The sequence below is a fragment of the Erythrolamprus reginae genome, chromosome 2 (genome assembly GCF_031021105.1).
Source record: "Erythrolamprus reginae isolate rEryReg1 chromosome 2, rEryReg1.hap1, whole genome shotgun sequence".
Classification (NCBI taxonomy): domain Eukaryota; kingdom Metazoa; phylum Chordata; class Lepidosauria; order Squamata; family Dipsadidae; genus Erythrolamprus; species Erythrolamprus reginae.
This window is the reverse complement of record NC_091951.1, coordinates 229,405,163-229,428,585: the sequence shown is the minus strand read 5'-3', so window position 1 is coordinate 229,428,585 and position 23,423 is coordinate 229,405,163. Positions and strand designations below refer to the sequence as shown.

At 44.5% G+C, this 23,423-nt stretch overlaps 1 protein-coding gene across 3 annotated transcripts in view; it reads left to right on the top strand.

The window, feature by feature from the left end:
* Positions 1-21,706, top strand: part of ANP32B (acidic nuclear phosphoprotein 32 family member B) — a 52,115-nt gene extending 30,409 nt beyond the window's left edge. For 2 of the 3 annotated variants that reach the window (XR_011558266.1, XM_070742214.1), the window contains exons 6-8: positions 9,573-9,682; positions 10,802-10,892; positions 19,549-20,177. Coding sequence is in view for 2 of the 3 variants with exons in the window: in XM_070742214.1 (XP_070598315.1) it covers positions 9,573-9,682; positions 10,802-10,892; positions 19,549-19,628 (281 nt within the window). In the remaining variant the exon portion in view is untranslated. Of the gene's footprint in view, positions 1-9,572; positions 9,683-10,801; positions 10,893-19,548; positions 20,178-21,181 lie in introns of those variants that run through there. The other variant, XM_070742216.1, reaches the window with a different exon arrangement.
* The last annotated feature ends 1,717 nt before the right edge of the window (positions 21,707-23,423 follow it).

Below are 23,423 nucleotides of genomic sequence, written 5' to 3'. Positions count from 1 at the left end.
GCACAGAAGGATACCATGATCGATGGTATTGAAAGCCGCTGAGAGGTCAAGAAGCACCAGGACAGAGGATAAACCCCTGTCCCGGGCCTGCCACAGATCATCCATCAGCGCGACCAAAGCAGTTTCCATGCTGTAGCCGGGTCTGAATCCTGACTGCCGAGGGCCTAGATAATCGGCTTCTTCCAAGGACCGTTGGAGCTGGAGCGACACCACCTTCTCAACAACCTTCCCCATGAAGGGAAGGTTGAAGACAAGACAATAGTTTTGAATACGGCTGGGTCCAAGGAAGGCTTCTTGGGGAGGGGGCGCACAAATGCCTTCTTGTACAAAGCCGTAAAGAACCCCTCCCTCAGAGAAGCATTGGTAATCTCCTGGACCCAGCTCCGTGTCATCTCCCTGCTGACCGAGACCAGCCAGGAGGGACACGGGTCCAGCAAACAAGTGGCGGAATTCACAGCTCCAATTACCTTGTCCACTTCATCAAGTGTCACCAGGTCAAACTCGCTCCAAACAGATGGACTAAGATGGGCCCCTGTCACCTCGACTGACTTGTTGTTAGCTGACTCTGCACCCCAATAGGAGTCAATGTCAGTCCAGATCTGAGCGATTTTGTCTGCGAAAAACTTGGCACTACCCTGTAAAGGTTCCCCAACTCCCCCCAATTAAGAAGGGAGCGAGTCACCCTGTACAGGGCAGCCGGGTGAGATTCCACAGACACAATCAGACTGACATTGTATGCACGTGTTGTTGAACTGATCGCCACTTTGTAAATCTTAATATGAGCTTTTACAAGTGTTCGGTCAGATTCGGATCTGGTCTTTCTCCAACGCTTCTCTAGACTTCCCTTCTGGTGTTTCATTCCCCGGAGCTCCTCAGTAAACCAAGGAGACTTCCAGGGTCTGTTGCCAGAGAGAGGTCGCAAAGGCGCAGTTCGGTCTAGAGCCTCCATCGCAGCTGTATTCCAGGCTGCAGCAAGCGACTCCGCTGAACTGTGGAGAAGTGAATCCGGCAAAACCCCAAGCGCCCTTTGAAAACCTTCTGGATCCATCAGGCGTCTGGGACAGAACCTCCTAATCGGTTCTGCTTCCCTGCGGGGAAGGATTGGAGCCTTAAAATCAAGCTGCAGTAGAAAATGATCTGACCATGACAAAGGCAACACTTCTAAGCCCCTTAATATCAGATCATTACTCAACTGTCCCGAGAGGAAAACCATGTTGAGAGTGTGCCCCCTCTCATGGATTGGGCCCTGAACTACTTGCTTATCACAAAACACATCAGTTTCTAAGAAGAAAAACTGGAATATGATGTTCCCCTTTATTGCCGTTACCTGATTGCATAGTTGTAACCTCAATTTACTCTTTTCTCAATAGGTGGGCATAGGGTTGTTTAAATAAAATTACCATTGGAGACATGGAGCCTGTGGATGCCTAGTGAGATTTTTAGGGATATATCGACACTCAAAGGGATAACACTGGGAATCCAGATACCAATATATTAAGGAATCTGTAGTAATACAGTGATACCTCATGACACGAACATCTCGTCATACGAACTTTTCGAGACACGAACCCGAGGTTTCAGATTTCTTTGCCTCGTCTAAAGAACCATTTCCGTCTTACAAACACAAGCCCGTCTCCGTGGGCTCTCTAATTGTGCGTGTGCTAACTTACTGATGCAGGGATTCTCCTGCCTTGAGACTACCCGATGGGATTTCCCATTCGTTTCCCCCCCCCATTCCCTGCCGAAAATACAAAGATGGGCTGCCAGCGTGTTCCCCCTGCCCCTGCCCCTTCGCCGTCCCTGTCTTCCTGGGAGAAGCGCTGGGCAGGGAGGCAAGCCGGCAATTCTGCTTCTCCCCAGCACTTCTCCCAGGAAGGCAGGGACGGTGAAGGGCGGGGGGAGAGAACGGGAGGCTCAGGACCCCTTCAGGGGCAGCAGGGCAACTTTTCTTTATAGCGCTGGGGAGGAGCAGAATTGCCGGCTTGCCTCCCTCCCCAGCGCTTCTCCCAGGAAGGCAGGGATGGCGAAGGGGCGGGGGGGAGAGAACGGGAGGTTCAGGACCCCTTCAGGGGCAGCAGGGCAACTTTTCTTTATAGCGCTGGGGAGGAGCAGAATTGCCGGCTTGCCTCCCTCCCCAGCGCTTCTCCCAGGAAGGCAGGGACGGCAAAGGGGCGGGGGGGAGAGAATGGGAGGCTCAGGACTCCTTCAGGGGCAGCATGGCAACTTTTCTTTTTAGCGCTGGGGAGGAGCAGAAGGGCCAGTTTGCCTCCCTCCCCAACGCTTCGGCCAGGAAAACAGGGATGGCGAAGGGGCGGGGGGGGGGGAGAATGGGAGGCTCAAGACTCCTTCGGCGATGGCGGCCCGGCTTCCGGGTTTCTAATTTCTGGGCTTGCACGCATTAATCGCTTTTCCGTTGATTCCTATGGGAAACATTATTTCATCTTACGAACTTTTCACCTTTCGAACCTCCTCCTGGAACCAATTAAGTTCGTATCATGAGGTACCACTCTATATATCAAACTTGAATAGATTACAAATTATTATGTCATCCTCTTTTAGATTGACAGTTTAAAGTCATACTGCCATTCATACTGTTTAATTTATAAATTGCAAGAATGGATATAATTTATGAAACATTGGTCTATATTAGTATATGCTCTTTTTCTTCATTGCACTGCTGTGGAGAGTCCAACGTGGGTGATACTTCAGCCTGATTGGTTAGGGACTGAGTTAATTAGAATAATTATTAGCTCTGCCCTATAGCCACCCCCAATAGCCCAGTCTTAAAAACTCAGTCGTAGTGTAGGGACTAGAGTTTTCTTTCTCTTGTTGTTTGAGTATTTGATTGCAATAAAAAATGCCTTTTTTTCTCCTTTTCTCTTCTTGTTACAGATCCTAAAGGAGAAGATAGAAGTTCCAGGCTCCGGCCCACCGAGGGTACAGCCTGCATCTCATCTACCTCCTCAGGGCCCCTGCTCTCCGTGAGCACTGCCCAGAGGTCCCAGCCTTTTCCTAGGCGTGTCCCTGGCCTCCGTGGCCATACCCCTGGAGGCCTAGTGACCCAGCTCGAGGTTCCTTCACCCTCTGAGGTCCCTAGCCTCAACAGCTATACCTCCTGGAGAGAACTGGGGAGCTTGGAGTTTGTGGCCTCAGCGGGGGGGGGGAGCGCCTCCAAAGGGCCTTACCATAAGTTCCTGAAGGAGCTCAGAGGTAGCCAAGTCACCAGGAGGTCCTCCATGGCGACACGATCGGTTGCCGCTCCCCAGCTGACGGGCGCTCCTTTGAAGAGCTGTGGGCGGCCGCGGCGAGCGCCTGTCACTTTAAAAAGAGTTTTCTTTCAGAGCGTAATTCAGAGGCGCCAAACCAACTCTCAGCTGATGGGCGCTCTCTCAAAGAGCCGCCGGCAGCAGCGGCGAACAACCCGCAATCGAGAAATTGGCGTGGGCGGCAAACGGCCACCTCTCAGCTGACGGGCGCTTCTTCAGCAGTCGACAGCAACACCGGCCAACACTCGTCAAAGGCAACGCCGGGACGGGGAAACTAGGTGGGGAGCATTATTATCGGCTCCCGCCAAATTATCAAGGCAACGCAGCTACCCCGAAGGCCAGGAAGCCGGTCAGTTTGGCGCCAGAAGTTGTGCCCGCCATTTTGGAGGCGCTAAGGGTACGGAAGCCTCAAGGGGAAACACCCCTTCTATAGTTACCAGTGGCCATTTTTTGGCAACATTTTCAAGGCATTGCTGGCTCACATCTGCCGTGGCTATCAGAACTGGAGACAATTCCTGCAAATGGGAAAGCGGAGATCATCCTTTTGTGAATAGGGGACATAATGTCAGACCCATCAGGCAGTGCTCCCTCTGAGAACCTGACAATGAGGGAGGAGGTCTCAAAGTCGACTGACAAAGGATCTTCCTCCAAATCTAGGGCCAAGAGCGCTTCCTCAGGCCTCAAAGATGCAGAAAGGAGGATTAAGGCCCTGGAAGCCCAGCTAGCTCCTTCTTTCACCCCTCCACCTCCGGCCTTGTCACGCCCGGCCTTGCCTTCATGGATCCCAGCTACCTCACCAGGAGCACATTTGGGGACAGCAGCATCGATCCACAGTGCAGATCTATCTCCGGATCGCCAGACCTTGCCAGGCCAACTCTCAGAGGTGCCTTTTAGGCCAGAATTTCCAGTACCTTCTCCTCATCAGTAGTTCCAGCAGCCACAAGCCCTGGCTGGGCCTCAATATCCTACAGCTACATTCACGCCATCTGCAGCAGGTCTACGATCAAATGATACCTGGCAGAACATGCCCCCTGCATTTCAAGATATGCTGACCAATGCATATTCCCAAGGGTTGGCTTTTGGCTCGCACTAAAGGGCAGGTTCCACTCCAACCAGGCCTCCCAGAAGGAAGTACTGGCACAATCATCCTCGCTGCAGGACTCCATGATGGAGGACGAGGAACTGGACAGTGACCGTGAGCATGAGTTATCTCAGGATGAGAGCCTGCCCGTGGAACAGCCAGTATCCATATCACTCTTCAAGCGAGCGCTGTTTGACGTCCTCCTACGAAAAGCCAAACTAATTACTGAGATTGGGGGCTCTGCTAAACCTTCTGAGGCAGCAGCCGGCCTCCAGCCAGCGGCCCAATTATTTTCGGAGCCAACGAAGGAATCAAGTCACAATCCTTCTTCTGAAATATCTATGGAAACGGTCAAGCGCCCATGGCCGCATCCAGCAGCTGCACAAGGGCCTTCCCCCATAGAACGCAGATTTTACATCTTCGATCCTGATATTGAAGATCTCCTGTCGTTCCCGACCATAGACCAACTGGTGGCAAGCCTCGTCTCAAATGCGGTGGTTCCATCAGAGCTGGCAGAAGGTTTGAAGCTGGATGACCGGAGGGCCGAAACTCTGATTCGTAAGACTCATCAGATGGCCTCCTGGTCTCTGAGGGCAGCCTCGGCCGCATCATTTTTCAACAGAGCCTACATCCTCTGGCTTCAAGACATGCAGGCAAAATTAGGACCCGAGGAGGGCAGACGTAGACAAGACCTCAGCAAACTAATAGTGGCTTCAGAGTTTTCAGCGGATGCCACGCTGAATGCAGCTAAATTCGCATCCAGAGCCATGTCTACAACTCTTCCTTCTCACCGTTTACTTTGGCTGAGAACATGGCAGGCAGAAGCCAAATCAAAATGGCGTCTGGCCTCGGCCCCCTTCAAAGGAACTGCACTATTCGGGGAGTCACTTGACAAGATCCTCGTGGAGGACAAGGAAAAGCGAAAGGTGTTACCTAGATCCGCCAGACGCATGGACAGACGACAGACACCTTTCTACCGCCGTCAGCCCTTTCAGCAGGATTCTTCCTCGACGAACCCCCACAACCCGAGGTCGTATTCGCAAGGGGGATACAACCAGAATTCGTTCCGGACAGATAGAGGAGGATACTGTCAGCGAGCCAGACAATACCAGCAGTCCAGGAAGCCCTTCAAATACAACAACCAGAGGGGGTTCCGAGGACAGAAGTGATTCTGGAGACATTCCCATCGGCGGGCGGCTCCTAGCCTATTCAGAGGCGTGGGAGGCTACCACGACTGACACCTGGGCCCTCTCTACTGTATCCCAGGGACTCCGGATCAACTTCTTTTGTCATCCTCCTCAACACTTCCTACAATGTCCATGGACTCGCTGCCCTCAAAAGAAATCCCTCCTAAGACAGGAGGTTCAGCATTTAATCAACATAGGAGCCATAGAGATGGTCCCCCCAAATCAAAGAGGACTAGGGTACTATTCGATAGTATTCATAGTACTAAAAACGTCAGGGGGATGCAGACTGATTCTCAATTTAAAACAGCTCAATCTCTACATGAGATATTTGAGATTCAGAATGCATTCACTACACACCATTCTGGCATCCATAAGGAGGGTCGACTGGTTAACATCCATCGACATGAAGGAGGCTTACCTGCACGTGCCGGTACATCCCGAACATCGGAAGTACCTTAGGTTCTGCATCAAGGACCAACACTTCCAGTATCGGGCGATGCCTTTCAGTCTGTCCTCCGTCCCGAGGACATTTACCAAATTCTTGGACATCCTAACAGCATCTCTCAGGTCTTGTTCGGTCCGGCTGATGGCGTACCTAGATGACATCGTTATCCTCTCAAAGGACCCAATCCGGGCGAGAGAGGACCTGGATCAGATTATTCAAGTGTTACAGAGACATGGGTTTACGATAAACCTACAAAAGAGTCATCCATGCCCGAACAGGCATCTTCCACACTTAGGCACGTTAATAGACACGCAGATGGGAGAAGTGTACCTGTCAGAGGACCGCAAACAAAAGTTCTGAGACATGGTGAGATTCCTACTCCATCGGAAAAGAGTGTCTCTAGCCTTTCTATCCCAACTCTTGGGAACATTCATACCTTGCATAGACATTGTGCCTTGGGCTCGTCTCCATGCCAGACCACTCCAGTGGTTCCTTTTGCCCTTTCAGCGGAATCGAACCAGCCACTCTACACGTGTCGTGACAGTATCCAGGTCGGTCAGATGTTCCCTTCCCTGGTGGCAGTCAGCAGCACTTCTGTGGGGTTCCCCCTTCCTGGAACAGAAGGAAGTGATCATTACCACAGACGCCAGCCTTACAGGCTGGGGGGCACACTCCGAAGCTGGGATGGCTCAGGGATTGTGGACACACAGGGACCTAGTAAACATCAATCTCTTGGAACTACGGGCTGTGTTCCTGGCCCTACAAGCCTTTCGATCACAGATTCAGGGCAAACATGTCCTAAAACTTACGGACAATGTGGCCACTCATGCCCACATAAATCATCAGGGTGGGCTGAGATCGGGCAGACTAATGCAGGAGGCACAGATCCTGATGACCTGGGTGAAGAGAAACCTCTCAATCCGAGCAAAGCATATTTCAGGAGTGGACAACGTGCAGGCCGACTGGCTCAGCAGATTGACCCTCTACCCAGTGGCATAGTTCCCTCTAAGCTGAGCAGTGAGCAATCGCTCACTTAAAAATCATCATCAACTCAGAGTTTTCCAAACCTGCCCAGAAGCCGAGAGGGAAATTTTATTATTATTTCTGTGCCGCCCAGTCCCGAAGGGACTGCCGCTCAGACACTATACTTTTCTGCTCACCCCAAAAAAATTTTAGAGAGAACACTGCCCAGTGGAGTGGTGCCTAAGTTTGGAAGCCTTTCAAGACATTACCAACAAATTCGGTATGCCATGGGTTGATCTATTCGCCACTCCTCAAAATACTCAGCTTCCTTGCTTCTTTTCTTGGTTCCCATCACCTGGAGCCGAGGGAGTCAATGCTCTGAGAATCACATGGCCAGTGGGAGTCCTATACGCATTCCCACCAGTGAGCCTCATTCCGAGAGTAATTGCCAAGATAATATCAGAGCAAGCGGAGGTTATCTTCATTACTCCATATTGGCCTCGGAGACCATGGTTCGCGGACTTGATGGACTTAACACTGCCCACCATGGTGCCTACCAGAACCCTCAGTCAGGGTTCCGTACTGCATCTGGATCCAGGATGGTGGAAGCTCGCCGCATGGCGATTGAAAGGGACCGGATGAGGCGTGCAGCATTGTCCGACAAAGTAATTTCAACAATTCAAGCGGCTAGGAGACCATCAACAACTCGAATATATCAGGCTACCTGGGCAGCCTTCAGCTACTTTTGTTCAAGTATGCAAGTGGAACCACAGGACTCATCGGTAGAGACCTTGTTGGATTTTTTACAGTCTGGACTCGATAAAGGGTTGACTCCCAACACGCTGTGAAGACAGGTAGCAGCCATTTCCACCATTGTGAAATTAGACAGTTTCAGATCTATGGCCCACTATCCGTGGGTCAGAGATTTCATTAAAGGAGCTTCCAACTTGCATCCACCAGTAGTTCACAGATTCCCTTCTTGGGATCTACCGTCAGTCTTAGATGCACTATCCGTTTCAACCATTTGAACCCCTCTTGTTACGACTTTTATCAATTAAGACTGCATTCCTGGTGGCTATAACGTCGGCCAGGAGAGTATCAGAACTAGCAGCTCTATCAGTCAGACTGGACTTATGTGTTTTTTACCCAAACAGGATAGTATTGCGCCTGGATCCTACCTTTTTGACAAAAGTTAACACGATCTTTCATAGATCTAACAAACTCATTTTACTGGACTTCTGTGCCCATGGCACACACCCATTGGAGCTGCGTTGGCACAAGCTGGACGTCCGCCGCGCCTTAAAAATATACATACGGCGAACTTTTTCACACCGTAAGACTGAGGCATTATTTGTGTCCTTCGCACCGGCCTCGATGGGTACCAAGGTGTCATCCACAATGATTAGTCATTAGATAAAATCCTGTATAGTGACCGCCTACGAATCACAGTCATTGCCGACTCCTGGGAACATTACGGCTCACTCTACGAGGAGCGCAGCAACATCAGCAGCGTGGATCACACAGGTGCCTTTGGAAGACATTTGTCGAGCAGCCACTTGTACCACTTCAAACACCTTAATTAAACACTATAAATTAGACTCGTTTGGTTCTGCTGAGGCGGCCTTCGGCAGAAGAGTGCTGCAGCAAGTGTGTGAGATACATACACCCCTGGTCCAGCCTTCTCCCGCCCTATCATCTTAACCTTGGGTATATCCCACGTTGGACTCTCTGTAGCAGTGCATTGGAGAAGGACCGTTGAACTTACCTGAACGGTCTTCTCGATGCACTGCGAGGAGAGTCCAAACCCAACCCGGGCAATTGGCCCAGAGGCTCAGTTACATAGTTTGGTTGAGTTAATAAAGTTATGTTGGATTAGACTACTCCTTCGTTTTTATTGACTGAGCTGTTGGGGATGGCTATAGGGCGGAGCTAATAATTATTCTAATTAACTCAGTCCCTAACCAATCAGGCTGAAGTATCACCCACGTTGGACTCTCCTCGCAGTGCATCGAGAAGACCGTTCAGGTAAGTTCAACGGTCCTTTCCAGTCGTTCATAGGATAATCCCTTTGAATTACTGCATTTTTGGAATATAAAATGAACCCCTCCTCCCCAAAAAAGAGGGTGGAAATGTTGGTGTGTCTTATACACCAGCCAATTTTGGCCTCCTGAAGCCCTGCCACCACATCCCATTTTTGCCAAAAATGGGCCCATTTTTTGCAAACGTGGGGTGTGCAGAGGTTTTGGAGGTCTGCAGAGTGCTCCTGGGGGCTAGGGTGAGGCAAACCCCCCCCTTTTTTTTGCAAAAAAATTGTTGAAAAACAGGCCATTTTCTGCAAAAACTGGGGCATTTTTGCCATCTCCCAGCCCCTAGCAGCACTCTGCAGGCCTCCCAAACCCTCTGCGCATTCCATTTTGGGGAGGGAGGGGAAGGTGAAAAATGGGGTGCACAAACCATTTGGGAGGCTTGCAGAGTTCTGCTGGGGATGGGGGAGGACCTTTTTCTTACTTATCTCTTTGAAATCTTGGTGAGTCTTACCAGTGTGTCTTATAATCCAAAAACTACGGTAATGTTATTGTGATTTTGTGACAGCTTCCCTATTTGATATATATAAAACTCTTCTTTCTCAGATGATGATGAGGATCACTACGATGACATAGATGAGGATGAGGATGAGTTTTCATTTTATAATTTGTTTGGGTGTAAACGCGGAGAAGATGAAGAAGATGAAAGTGGAGAGGTTGGTTTAAAATATTGTTTCTCTTTACTCTGTAGTCAACTTTTTTATGCTTATTTATCAAATTAGAAGAAGAGTAGCTATTCTTATTACTGCTAGTACAACTACAAGCATAGCATCGCACACCAATGATTCTGGGCTGCTTACAACAATCAAACAGAAATTATCCGGCCCTAGGAAAAGTAGCAACTGGTGCTCCTAATGCATAATGTAAAGCCTTCATGATCACAGCTGCCACTTGCTCTTCAAGTAGGCGCTGCAAGGACAGGAAGGCTCCCAGATTGTGCACCAACTTCAAGGGGAAGAAGTACCCTGTCCAAAATTAGAGAAGAAATATTTCCAGATCTGGTTAGCTCAAACACCTACTACAGCGCACTCGGTCTTGGTAAGATTGAGTCACCTTTTCAAGCACAAAACAGCTTCCAGGCACTGGGACAGAACTTTGACAGTCTTACTTGGCTTGTCTGGGGTCAAAAGTTATACAGGTAGTCCTCGATGTACGATCACAATTGAGCCTAAAATTTCTGTTGTTCAGTGAGACAGTTAATTTTTTCCCATTTTTTGACTCCTTGCCACAGTTAAGTGAATCATTGCAGTGGTTAAATTAGTAGTCATCCCCGATGACTTTGCTTGTCAGAAGGTTACAAAAGTGATCTCATGACCACAGGACATTGCAGCTGTCATAAATATGATTCAACAAGCATCCAAATTTTGATTATGTGATTTTGGGGACACTGCAACAGTCATAAGTGTGAAAAATGGTCATTTTCTTCAGTGCCATTGTAATTTTGAATGTCACTAAATGAACTGTTGTAAGTTGAGGGCTACCTGTAATAGGGTATTATCAGCATAATGATACTGAGCCCACCACTCCCACCCCATTGGTGGATAAGGAACAAACTTACAGCTGAGCAGCTGAAATAATGAACCTTGGTTTTTTTCTGTTTATATTCTCATTGGCTGCTACTTAATGTGGTAGCAAACAATTCAAGGCTGGATTACAATACATTGACATCAGTGTTTTTCTAAAATGTTTTGCCCACTGGATAGAAAATGGGAAGCAGAAATGATAACAGGAGGACAGATATTTACTTTCTAAGGAAAACCTATTATTGTTTTTAGGAGGAAAAGGTTTCCCGTGACAGTGAAGAAGATGAAGATGATGATGAAGATGATGACGATGATGATGACGATGACGATGAAAAGGAAGAAGGTATGTATAGATTTTTATGCCAGTCTTTTTATTTTAGAAACTTTCAGGAAAGTAAAATAAAAGTACTGGTAAAAGTACCAGTGAAATAGTGCAAGTTTGTAAGATGATAATAATGATGATTTCCATCTTGGTCTCTTTCTTTGTCCTTTCCATTTCATTATAATTGGATGGTGGTCTGCCCATATATTTGGTTCAATTTCAATCATTTCTACTTTAGTCAATAATTCTAATGACGTCCACATCATATCTGTTGTGAATATCTAAATGTCTGTTTGAGAAGAACGTGTATTATCTTTCTTTCATATTCCCCATTCCATACATCTTGTAGTGTTAATTCATTCATCATTGTAAAAAATGTTTTTGGAAGAGTCACTTTCTGTTTCTTATTTATTTTGGTTGATCTATAGTCCCGGTCTTTATCTACAATTGCATTAAAATCTCCTACTATACATATATCTTCATCTTCATATTTGATTATTTTTCTATGTAATTTTCTATAAAATTCTTGATTATCATTTGGGGCATAGATTGCAACTATCAGTACTTTCTTAAAGTTCATTATTATTTCAACCATTAATATTCTTCTTTCTTAGTCTTCATATATTATTTCTGATTGTAAATTTAATTTAATTTAATTAATTTAATTTAATTTTATGCCACCCAATCCTATGGGCTAGCATATAAAACCACTCCTCTTTTGGATTGATGTGCTAACTATGTGTATCATTTTCCAAGTTTCTAGTGTTCTAGGTATTTTCGATATTGTTTTTTAATACAGTGGTACCTCATGATACGAACCCCTTGTCATACGAACTTTTCGAGATACGAACCCAGCGTTCGGAATTTTTTTGCGTCTTCTTACGAACTTTTTTCACCTTACAAACTTGCCGCCGGCCGCTGGGATGCCCCACCTCCAGACTTGAGTCCCTCCCGTTTTTTCCCACCCTGTCCTGCACCTTTCTCCCCTCTGGATCTCCATAGGTTCCTCCCGTTTTTTCCCACCATGTCCTGCACCTTTCTCCCCTCTTGATCTCCATGGGTTCCTCCTGTTTTTTCCCACCCTGTCCTGCACCTTTCTCCCCTCTTGATCTCCATGGATCCCTCCCATTTTTTCCCACCCTGTCCTGCACCTTTCTCCCCTCTTGATCTCCATGGGTTCCTCCTGTTTTTTCCCACCCTGTCCTGCACCTTTATCCCCTACCTGTTGTGGTTGCCTTCAGGCCAGCTCCCGTAGCTGTGGATTTTGATGTAGAACATTGGGAGTCATCTGTTTACAGAAGACCAGTCTGGCTACAGCCAGATATGTCAGACAGCGAAGCAGAGGCAGAGGCAGAGACAGTGAGCAGGAAGAGACAGACAAGGGAATGGGTTCAGCCAGCCTATCAGCTAGAGGTTCCTCGGATTCAGAAGGGGAAGATGTCATGAATAATCCTATTCTGAATCCTCGAGTGCGGAGGATGTTGGGAAGGCAGGAGCAGCAGCACAAGCGTAGAAACAAATGATGGAACACAGCTGTTAAGAGTTAATGATGTTGCTGAAACCCTGATAAAAAAGGGAGGGTTGGAGTGCATTGCGTGGGTGATTATCGTTTGCATTTCAAGAAAGAAACATTGCGGCGTGGTTTCATCTTGAGTTGGATTTCTGTGAACTCTCTGACACTCAAGCAGGAAAGGCTGTGCATACTTGAGTGTGTACCGTATATACTCGAGTATAAGCCGAGTTTTTCAGCCCAAAAAATGGGCTGAAAAACACAGCCTCGGCTTATACTCGGGTCATTGACAAAGTCACCACACGAGGGCGCCATTGCTTGAGCCAGAGCGAGGAGGCACCAGCTTTTGTCCCCTCTGGCACGCCGTAGTTCCTCTCCCTGCCTCAAGCAAATGAGGCAGCCATTTGCTCCAACCGAGAGGGGGAAATAGCAATGGTGAGTAACTATTCCTTGCTCTATCTGCATTACCCTTAGTCGGATTAAAAAGGCCCCCTGCTGTCAGATTCTCCTCCCCCTCCTTTGAAAGGATTTAAACTGTTTAAAAAATGGTATTTTGTGGTAGTTGCTGTCCTTGCTTGGATAGGATCTAATAATGTGTTATGAGGCAGAGCTAGACAGGAATTCTTTTTCTATCTGTCTATCTTTCTATCTATCTATTTTTCTATCTATCTATTTTTCTATCTATCTATCTATTTTTCTATCTGTCTATTTTTCTATCTATCTATCTATTTTTCTATCTGTCTGTCTGTCTATCTATCTTTCTATTTATATCTATCTATCTATCTATCTATCTGTATCTATTTCTATCTATCTATTTTTCTATCTATCTATCTATCTATCTATCTGTATCTATTTCTATCTATCTATCTATCTGTATCTATTTCTATCTATCTATTTTTCTATCTTTCTATCTATCTATTTTTCTATCTATCTATTTTTCTATCTATCTATTTTTCTATCTATCTATCTATCTATCTATCTATCTGTATCTATTTCTATCTATCTATCTATCTATCTATTTTTCTATCTGTCTGTCTGTCTATCTATCTTTCTATCTATATCTATCTGTATCTATCTATCTATCTATCTATCATCTATCTATCTATCTGTATCTATTTCTATCTATCTATTTTTCTATCTTTCTATCTATCTATTTTTCTATCTATCTATTTTTCTTTCTATCTATCTATCTATCTATCTATCTGTATCTATTTCTATCTATCTATCTATCTATCTATTTTTCTATCTGTCTGTCTGTCTATCTATCTTTCTATCTATATCTATCTATCTATCTATCTATCTGTATCTATTTCTATCTATCTATATATCTATCTATCTATTTTTCTGTCTGTCTGTCTGTCTATCTATCTTTCTATCTATATCTATCTATCTATCTATCTATCTATCTATTTGGTTTTCTATGCTGATAACCTCACAGCAGCTAATGCTGAAGCTCTTCTTTGGATACACTTATTTATTTGTTTGTTTGTTTGTTTATTTATTTAATTGGATTTGTATGCAATCCCTCTCCAAGGACTCAGGGTGGCTCACAGCATATATAAAAACAGAACAATAATGTAAATCCAATTAATGATGAGAAGGAATCCAGTTTTGAAGGATTTTAACTCTTAGGTTTTAGCTTTGTTCCTGATCGAGCTACTTTTTTTACTTTTTAATTTATTGTTAATATTGTTAATTTGTTTACCCTCTTTTAAATTTACAGAGCTAGTTTACTGGTTTTCTTTAAAATAAATATTCTAAAACATGTCTCAATTAATGTAATTTTATTGTTTTCCATTTTTATAAGTTACCAGTAGCCACTGCATTTTCTAACCTCGGCTTATACTCGGGTCAATACGTTTTCCCAGTTTTTGTGGCAAAAATTGGTGCCTCGGCTTATACTCGGGTCGGCTTATACTCGAGTATATACGGTAATTCTGACTTTATGGACTCATAAATCCACATTGCTCTGACACAAGCCTAAACGTATCAGGTGGACTTTGAGTGAGTAACCCTGACCTTCTGGACTCGTAAATTAGTATTGGTCTTGCATTCAAGCAGGCATTTAGTCTTTGTACATAAAAGAAACCTTATTGTTTTATTGCTCCCCTGTCGTGTGTTTGATTTATTTCTTTTTTGGGGGGGGGGTATAATTTTTTTATTGTTTTTCACACCTTACAGAGATTCCAATTTACATACCTCAAATTAAAATATAGTACAATATCAAATGCCAAATTCTTAGTCAAATTCATCATATTTTTCTAACTATTTATCCAATTATTTCTGGTATATATCATTCATCCTGTGCTACCTCCTTTCCAGGTGCTATCATCCGGATTTTAGATAATGTTCTTTGCTTTTATTTATATTTAAAGTGCTATAGCTATCTAAATTTCTCTTGGCTATTTGCTATTTTTCCTAACTATGCCATCGTGCTTCAGTCCCTTTCTAGCATTCTTAGAAAACACATTCCTACTTTCATTTAAGAAAAAACCCTTTTTTATCGTAACTGCCCTTAACAATAGAAAATATCCAAATTTACATCTCTTTAAAAGCCCAGGAAGGAAAGGGGAAAAAAATAAAAAAGAATAAAAGGAAAAAGGAAAGAAAAAAGAAGAGTGGAAAACAAAAGGAAAAGGAAAACCACTATTCATATCGTATCTTAATCTATACATAGGAGGAAGGGTTGTTGTTAGAAATTTTAAAATACATTTCCTACTCAATTCATTTATTTCACTTCTTTCATTATATCAGTACAGTGATACCTTGTCTTATGAACCCCTCATCACACAAACCTTTCGAAATACGAACCTGGGGTTTAAGATTTCTTTGCCTCGTCTTAAAAACTCTTTCCGTCTTACGAACCTGAGCCCGGGTGTGTGGGCTCTCTTACTGGGTGTGCGCTCACTTACTGCCAAAGGGATTCCCCTGCCTTGTGACTGTCACTCCAGGGATTTCCCATTTGCTTCCCGCCCCGCCAGGATTTCACACCTCTGGACGTGCATAAGAAGACAAGCCAGCTGGGTGGGGAGGGGGGCTGAGAGAGAGGGAAGCAACCGCCGAGGAAGCCCTTAGGGGGATGTCCAGCTGGGGGAGGGAGTCACCCCTCGGCACCCCCAAGCCCAGGAGGCTGGCTTCCTGCTTCTCTGACCCTCCCCTGAGAAACCCAGGATCAGAAAAAAAGAAACCTTAGAAGGAAAGACAAACCAGCTGGGTGGGGATGGGGGGGCAGCTAAAAGAGAGGGAAACCACCGCAGATGAAGCCCTTGGGGGGATGTCCAGCTGGGGGAGGAAGTCACCCCTCTCGGCACCCCCAATCCCAGGAGGGCGGCTCCCTGTTTCTCTGACCCTGAGATAGGGAAGGGGGGGAGAAAAAAATCTTAAATTTGAAGTGTATTAATAAACAGACACATAAAAATAAAAGGAATACATTAAAGGAATATACATATGGAATAACATTGAGTCGCTTCGAGAAGGGCGGCATAGAAATAGAATGAATGAATGAATAAAAGATGAAAAATGTAAGATTGTGTAAAATAATTCAAGGTTGCTGGAATACCACCCCAGAAAAATGGGGAAAATACAGTAAAGGAAGGAGGAAGAGGAGGAAGAAGAAAGAAAGAGGAGGAGGAGGAGGAGGAAAGAAGGGAGATGAGAGTTAGAAGAGAGGGCAGGAGGGGAAGCAGGGAAGAGGGAAGAGAGGGAAGGGGAAGTAGGATTAGAAAGAGAAAGACGAAGGGAAGGAGAAAGAAGAGCTGAATGGAATAGGAAGGGAGAATGATAAGAAAAGACAATCTTGAACTAATAAAGCAATACGATAAATATATAATATATGTGTAAAGATTTTATAAAAGAATGAAACGAGGAATGAGATGATAAATACCGCATTTTTCGATGTATAAGACGCACCCAGATTTTAGAGTAGGAAAACAGGGGGGAAAGCATTCTGAACCAAATGGTGTAGTATTATATTGTTTAATAAAATATCAGTGTAGCAGAATACTTTTTACAACCATGTATACTTATTACAAACTTCAAACTTGACCACTTCAAGACTTGTGGACTTCAGCTCCCAGAATTTCTCCACCAGTCATGCTACCTTAGGAATGGGAGTTGAAGTCCACAAGCCTTAAACTTGCCAGGTTTGAAGATCCTTGCATGCCTAACCCCTAACCCAGGGGTCTTCACACTTGACAGCTTTAAGATTGGTGGACTTCAACTCTCAGAATTCATCCACTAGTCATGTTACCTTAGGAATGGGATTTGGCCAATCTTCGGCCAGGCAAAAGACGCAGCGGAGGATGTTCTCAGGTGCCCTCCGCTGCCGCGTCTTTTGCCTGGCCGAAGTATGCCGGAAGCGCTTGTGGCTCCCTTGCACGGAGCTTGAAGGCAGCGCTTGGGGCTCTGTTCTCCCCAACCTGAGAGAAGAGTGCTGGTCCTTACCGGAGAGAAAAGCACTTTTGGAGCGCAGGATGAAACGGCGGGTGCACAGGGCGGGTGAGGAGACAGGCTCCCAGACAGAGAATCAGTCACACCACGAGGCTTGGAAACTATCGAAAGAAAGGAGTTCCACCACCCCACTTTGCAACCAGGGCTGGTACATGTGGCCAGCGGCGGGATGGCCTCGAATGGCAGCGGTGGTTGGTGAAGGGCGCTTCAAACAAAGCTGCTTCAGCCAGAGAGAGCCAGCCCCTGCCACAGCCGCTCGTCCAAGCTGCTTTTCCGCCTGCTGGGAGGGCCCCTCGGGCAACACCTGCCGGTCTCCCACAGGGAGGGAAGTAGCCAATGGCTGCCAGGCGGCCTTGGGGACAGCTGCCAAAGCACGGGAAGGCTGCCGCTGCTGCCCAACTCCCCCCCCCCCCCGTAGCATTTGATGTATAAGAGGCACCCAGTTTTTGAGGCACTTTTTTGAAGTTAAAAGGTGCATCTTTTACACCGAAAAAATACGGTATGTGAAAATGTCTGAATGGGAATAAAAATAAAAAACTTTTTAAAAATAATAATAATTTGTTGGCCATTTAATACTGGAATGCACCCTATTTCCATTTATTTGGCAACCATTATGGAGGCTCTGGGGCAGTGTTCCCTCTAATTTTTTTTCGGTGTGAGCAGAAAAGTATAATATCTGAGCGGCACATTTCCATGCCTGAGCGTGGATCGGTTAGAAACAAAAGGGGGTCACGTGACCTCAGGACACACAGCAACGGACATAAAAAAGAAACGGCAGCAAAGTTTTGATCCTCCGATCATCGGACTGCTGCAAAGGTCCTAAGTGTTAAAAAGGGCCATAAGTCATTTTTTTCAGGGCTGTTGCGACTTTGAATGGTCAGTAAATGAACCAATGAGGCCAATGTTTCTATCTCCTGAGTAAGACGGTTATTAAGTGAGTTCTGCCTCACTTTACCACCTTTCTTGCCAGTCGTTAAGTGAATCCCTGCAGCTGCTTGAACATGCCAAAAGATGTTCACATAACCCTGGGACATGGCCACCATCATAACTAACTTGTGAAGTGTCCAAAGTTTGATCCAATAACCCTTTTATTTTTCTAACAAAATCCTTTCTTCCTAGAAGGAAGAATAGAAAGAATAAAATGGAAAAGGGGATTAAAAGGGGATACAAAAAAAGGTTTTGGTTCAAAGTTCTGCTCAGATTGAAGAAATTGGAGTTTGAGAAGGGTTGATTAAGCTTGGAGTATTGTTTTGTTTGCTCTTTTTTTAACTTCTATTTTTCTATTTAGATATATGAATTTAGGAATTGCGGATCTGTTTTAACAAAGTTAGAAGTATTGATTATAATAAGATATGCAGTAGGTGATACTGATTTGGATTAATGCATAAATGGAATTGAATTTAGCACTTTGGAATACTGGTTAATAAGTTAGAAATATAATTGGTGTTGTGCTTTTTGAAGGAACATTAAGGAGAGAATTTAACTAAAAGAAAATGTATGTAACTGGATGACAAAATTAGAAAAAAAAACTTTTGCAACTTTTGGGATGATTGATATTAGTTACTAAGAAAATGCTGCATTTTATTCATGGGAAATTAGATGGTACATTGTATTGTTTGAATGTATGTTGAGAGAGAAAAAATTTACACCCCCCCCCCAAAAAGGTCCTTCCACTCTCTTTCCCTCCATTCATTTCATTCTTCCTCCCTCCATTTCTCCTTCCTTCCTTCCTTCCTCTCCACTTCTCTCTTTTCCCTCTCTCCAAAACGGGGGAGGGGACCCGGCCATGTTGGAGGGAAACGGGGTGGGGAAGAGACTGCTGCTAGGCAATCGGCTCCAGCCCCTCCCGCCTTTTCATCCTCCCTCTCCGAAGTTTCGTCCTCACTCTCCAACCCCCATCCCTCTCTCCGAAGTTTCACAACTCCTCCCATTGTCTCAGTACTCACAATGGACAGCTCGCATCTCTTTTGACTGCCGGATTCTCCATTTCAAAATGTGTGTGGGGGGGGGGGGCAATCTTCCAGGCCCTGCTTTAAACCCCCTCAGGAGGCTTTTGAGACTCCTTCACAGCGATCGGGTGGTTGCTGTCAGCAGCTTTGCTGGCTGTCGCAGGTCTCCCCACCCCCTCTCCCCTCCGTCATTTCCCGCTCAATCCGGATCTTCTTCCTCTTCGGCAGCTTAGAGGTAACATTGCCCGTCAACCGCCCCCCCCCCCCCGGCAGCAACATTGAATTCAGCAGCGAGGGGACCCGGCGGCAGGGGGAAGCCCTCAGTGCGGCGGCAGGGGAGGAGGCGAAGCCAGCTGCCCGGGGAAGCAGCGCATTTGAAAAACGCGCCGTTTCCCTCGGCGCAGGCTTGACGTCATTTCAAAGCCCTGCAGAGCTGCTGCTGAGGAGGAGGTGGAGGACGAAGAGTGAAACACTGCTTTGCCAGTCCCGGCAAAGACCTGGTGGTGGCGGCAGCGGCGGGCGGCGGCAAGGGGGGCCTCCGCCTTCCTCCTTTCTGAGCAGCCATAGAAAAGCGTGCGCCATGCATCGTTTTTTAGTGCACTCCAGCCCACTGCGCAGCTTAGAGGGAACTATGCAATAGTAAACAATTTTGGGAGGTTTCTAAAATGTTTTCCTTTATGGAGCCTGTAATAGACTTGTTGCATAATTTAACTGAACGTACTGTATGTCCTTGGAATAGTCATTACGGAATAATTTCTGTCTTCTGCAGATGAAGAAGAGAAAGGTGAAAAGCGAAAAAGAGAAACAGATGATGAAGGGGAAGAAGATGAAGATCAAAGTCTTCTGTGACTCCGAAGGACTGTTCAGTATTTCTTGGGGTACCCCTTGGATGATCTGTGACTTGAGCACGTGTGACGCACCTGTAGTTCTCCCCCTCCAAGCGCAGCACTCAAAAAGACCAAAGAGTTGGCTATTCCTGTGACATTCCATTGTACCCTGCAGCTGATTTCTCCAGGGGGGTTACAGACCTAGCCTTCTTGGGCTAGCACCTTCACTTATCCTCTTGGGAGTTCACAGGCCTTCATCTCTTCCCGTTGCCCTAGCCAAGAATAGGCGTGATGGGCCAGTCCTGGCTATAGGGACTCCACACCTGCCCACTGACTTGACTTCCATTTTTAATCTTTGTGCATCAAAGCTTTGTAAATAGTCCTGAAGTTTTGGGGATTGCTCCTCGTTGTATTGTTTGAATGTATGTTGAGAGAAAAAATACTCCTTTTCCTGCCTTCTTTTTCCTTTTCTAAGCCGTTGGATATTTTTTACATTAGGATGTTTTATGCAACAGAAAAAAAAGTATTTTTAAGAACTTGAATTAAATAAACGTTATTTGATAAATTATAATCTCGCTGTTATTATATACAGAGATATCAGAAAATGTGCCTTCTTTTTGCTTAAACTTTAATATATAGAGTTGTGAATATTCTGCACTTGTGAAATAAAACAGAATCTAGGTAATTTGATCTTTGAAGTTAGGTAATTTATTTTGCTATGCAACTAAATAAGTAAATAACCCAGGAAGCCCTGCTTCATCTTTCTCCCCAGCTTCACAGATTGCTTTATTACTAATACAATTCGCAACATAAGTAAATAAGTAAATAACCCAGGAAGCCCTGCTTCATCTTTCTCCCCAGCTTCACAGATTGCTTTATTACTAATACAATTCGCAACATAAGTAAATAAGTAAATAACCCAGGAAGCCCTGCTTCATCTTTCTCCCCAGCTTCACAGATTGCTTTATTACTAATACAATTCGCAACATAAGTAAATTTAGAAAACTTTGACTTTTGAAGTTAATATGCTTCTGGATTGTAAGTGACCAGTGCCAGGCTTGGAAGATTTTTAGCTGTTCACAGAGGTTTTTATTTGGATGTGTTGCTTACTCAGATACAGTGATCCCTCGAGTATCGCGAGGGTTACGTTCCAAGACCCCTCGCGATACTCGATTTTTTGCAATATAGTGGTGCGGAAGTAAAAACACCATCTGCGCATGCACACCCTTTTTTCCATGGCCGCGCATGCGCAGATGGTGTTTTTACTTCCGCACCTGGCCCAGGGAAGGTTCCTTCCGCCGCCCAGCAGCTGATCTGCTCGACAGCGCCGCAGCAGCAAGGAGCCGAAGATCGGGGTTTCCCCGCCGCCCACGCAAAGGGGAAACCCCGATCTTCGGCTCCTCGCTGCTGCCGCGCCCGCCGCTTGTCCGCCCGCCGCTTGTCCGCCGCCTGCCCGCCGCTCGGTGCACGAGAGGGAAAGTGAGAAAAAGAGGGAGAGCAAGAGGGGGAGAGATAGAGAAAGAGAGAGAAGGAAAGAAAGAAAGAGATGAGAAAGGAAGGAAGAGAGTGAGAGAGAGGAAGAAAGAGAGAGAGAGAAGAGTGGAGTATTTTTTAATTAATATTTTCTGAAAAATCACGATATAGCGTTTCGCGAAGATCGAGATCGCGAAACTCGAGGGATCACTGTATTATTGTTTGTAGCCAATGATGTGTTTTTAGCTATTTTGTATATCAGTAGTAGCACTTGGTTGGTAATGTTCTTCTGATCAAAAGGTGAATTCTGGAATCTGAGGATGTATTTCTAAACTTACCTCAGCAGTAGTTTGCAAACCTGCCAATCAGCAGTTTTGTTGTAAGGGAAGGTTCTAATTCCAGCCTTACTAAAAAGCCATTTGATTAAGGGAAAAAGAGAGAGACATACATGAATTAAAACTGTTGAGGTATCACTTATGGCAGGTGTGATTAAACAATAGTAAAATGCTCTTGTAGACTAGTAATTGGATTTACTGTAGTTACATGGTTGGTATAAGTATTAAAAATGCTTAGATTTTTCAAGATCATTCCTTATATTTATAAAGTACAAGCCTTCTCATTCTTTCATATGGGGCATTTCAGTTTCCTTGTTTTTAAAGTATTTGTAATAGAAAAAAAATCACCACCCATATATCTTTAAATTTATTTAGGCGCTATTTAATAAAACATAATCAGTTTGTCATCACTGTATATAGATTTTTCTTTTCTTTCTCTCTGCCTCAGAAAGCATACATGACTAAAATTTGGTCTGTGTGTACTATTTCAAAGGTGTTTTAAAAACGAGTAATTTTTTAAAATAACTTTCAAGTGCTAATTTGTTTTATACAAGTTTCTTGATAAACAGAACAAAAAGCTATACACACACACACACACACACACAAATACACACACACACACATATACACACTTTTCAAGTAGATTTGGGATTTTTCAATCCCTTTTAAATGGCTAACATTGATCAGAGCAGTACATAAAAATATGCAAAAAAATTAATCAAAAAGCACAGGTCAGAAATGCATTTTAAACACTCCCCCTTTATCTTAAGATGACAAATACTTTAAATTATTTATTTGCCTGTAAACAAGATAAAAGAGACAAATTCCCAAATTGCAAGCGATCGGCCTCCTTAATTCAAGAATGTATTTTCCTTTTTATTTCCCTAGCTGGCAGCATTTCTACTTTTGCAACAAAATGTTGCATCTGTAGTTTCCGAAACATCTATCAGCTCATAATGTATTAATAACAAAAGATGGACTTGTACCAATTAGTTGTTTAATCTACATTCAGTCCTATTTTCCAAAAATACAAAGTGGGGGTATATCTCATCATATATTGAGATTAGCTACAGAAAATAGTACCGGTAATTCTGAATGTGTTATACTTCCCCCATGTTTTATCCCACTTTGCTTAGATAACGGTTCTTGCCTCTTTTCCCCAAGATCATCTCTCTGACTCTCTGCAATTATGCTCCCAGTTTTAATTTCAAGGCATAATTCATCTGGCTAATCTCCTAAATAATTGGAATTGTTTTAATGTCTTTGATCACAACTGTAACATATGCAAATATACTGGATGTTTTAAAGGATACTAATTAAAATGCCATGAGCACGTAATACCAATTACTGGGATTATTACAGAGGCCAATTCATTTTATATGTATGAAGCTTGATAAATATAGAAGTTTCATTATGTGTTTTGTACCATTTTGAATACTTCTTATAAAAGCATATTTAAGCAATGCCAGCTGTAACACTGGGTTATAGCATCAGAAATCTCAGAGATCTACAGCTCTAAATTTTTTTCCCAGTACATACTCATTTTAACCCAAAATCCTGACTTAGGGTTTTTCATTAAACCCAAACTCACATAAATTATCTTATGCAAATGATGTAAAATACTTATTTCAGTACCTACCTTGTTTTCCCAAAAATAAGACATCCCCTGATAATAAGCCCAATTGGGTTTTTGAGTGCATGGCAACAAGGCCAAGTGCTTATTTCAGGGTTCAAAAAAATATAAGACAGGGTCTTTTTTTTTCCGGGGAAATACGATATGTCAGTAGTCTCAACAGTTTACCGGAATAATGGACTTGTCCATTCTTTCATGGTTTGAAATCAAATAAAAATTTGGTCTGTTGCATCCAAAATCCATTAAATGACAGTTTGTTAAATTGAACAAAGAAAAAGCTGAGCCAGAGCATACCTGTTGGCATATAGGAAAGTCAGTTTTGCAGAGTTGAATTGAATTGAGAGTAGCCCCTATCCAGTCACCTGACATCTGAAGA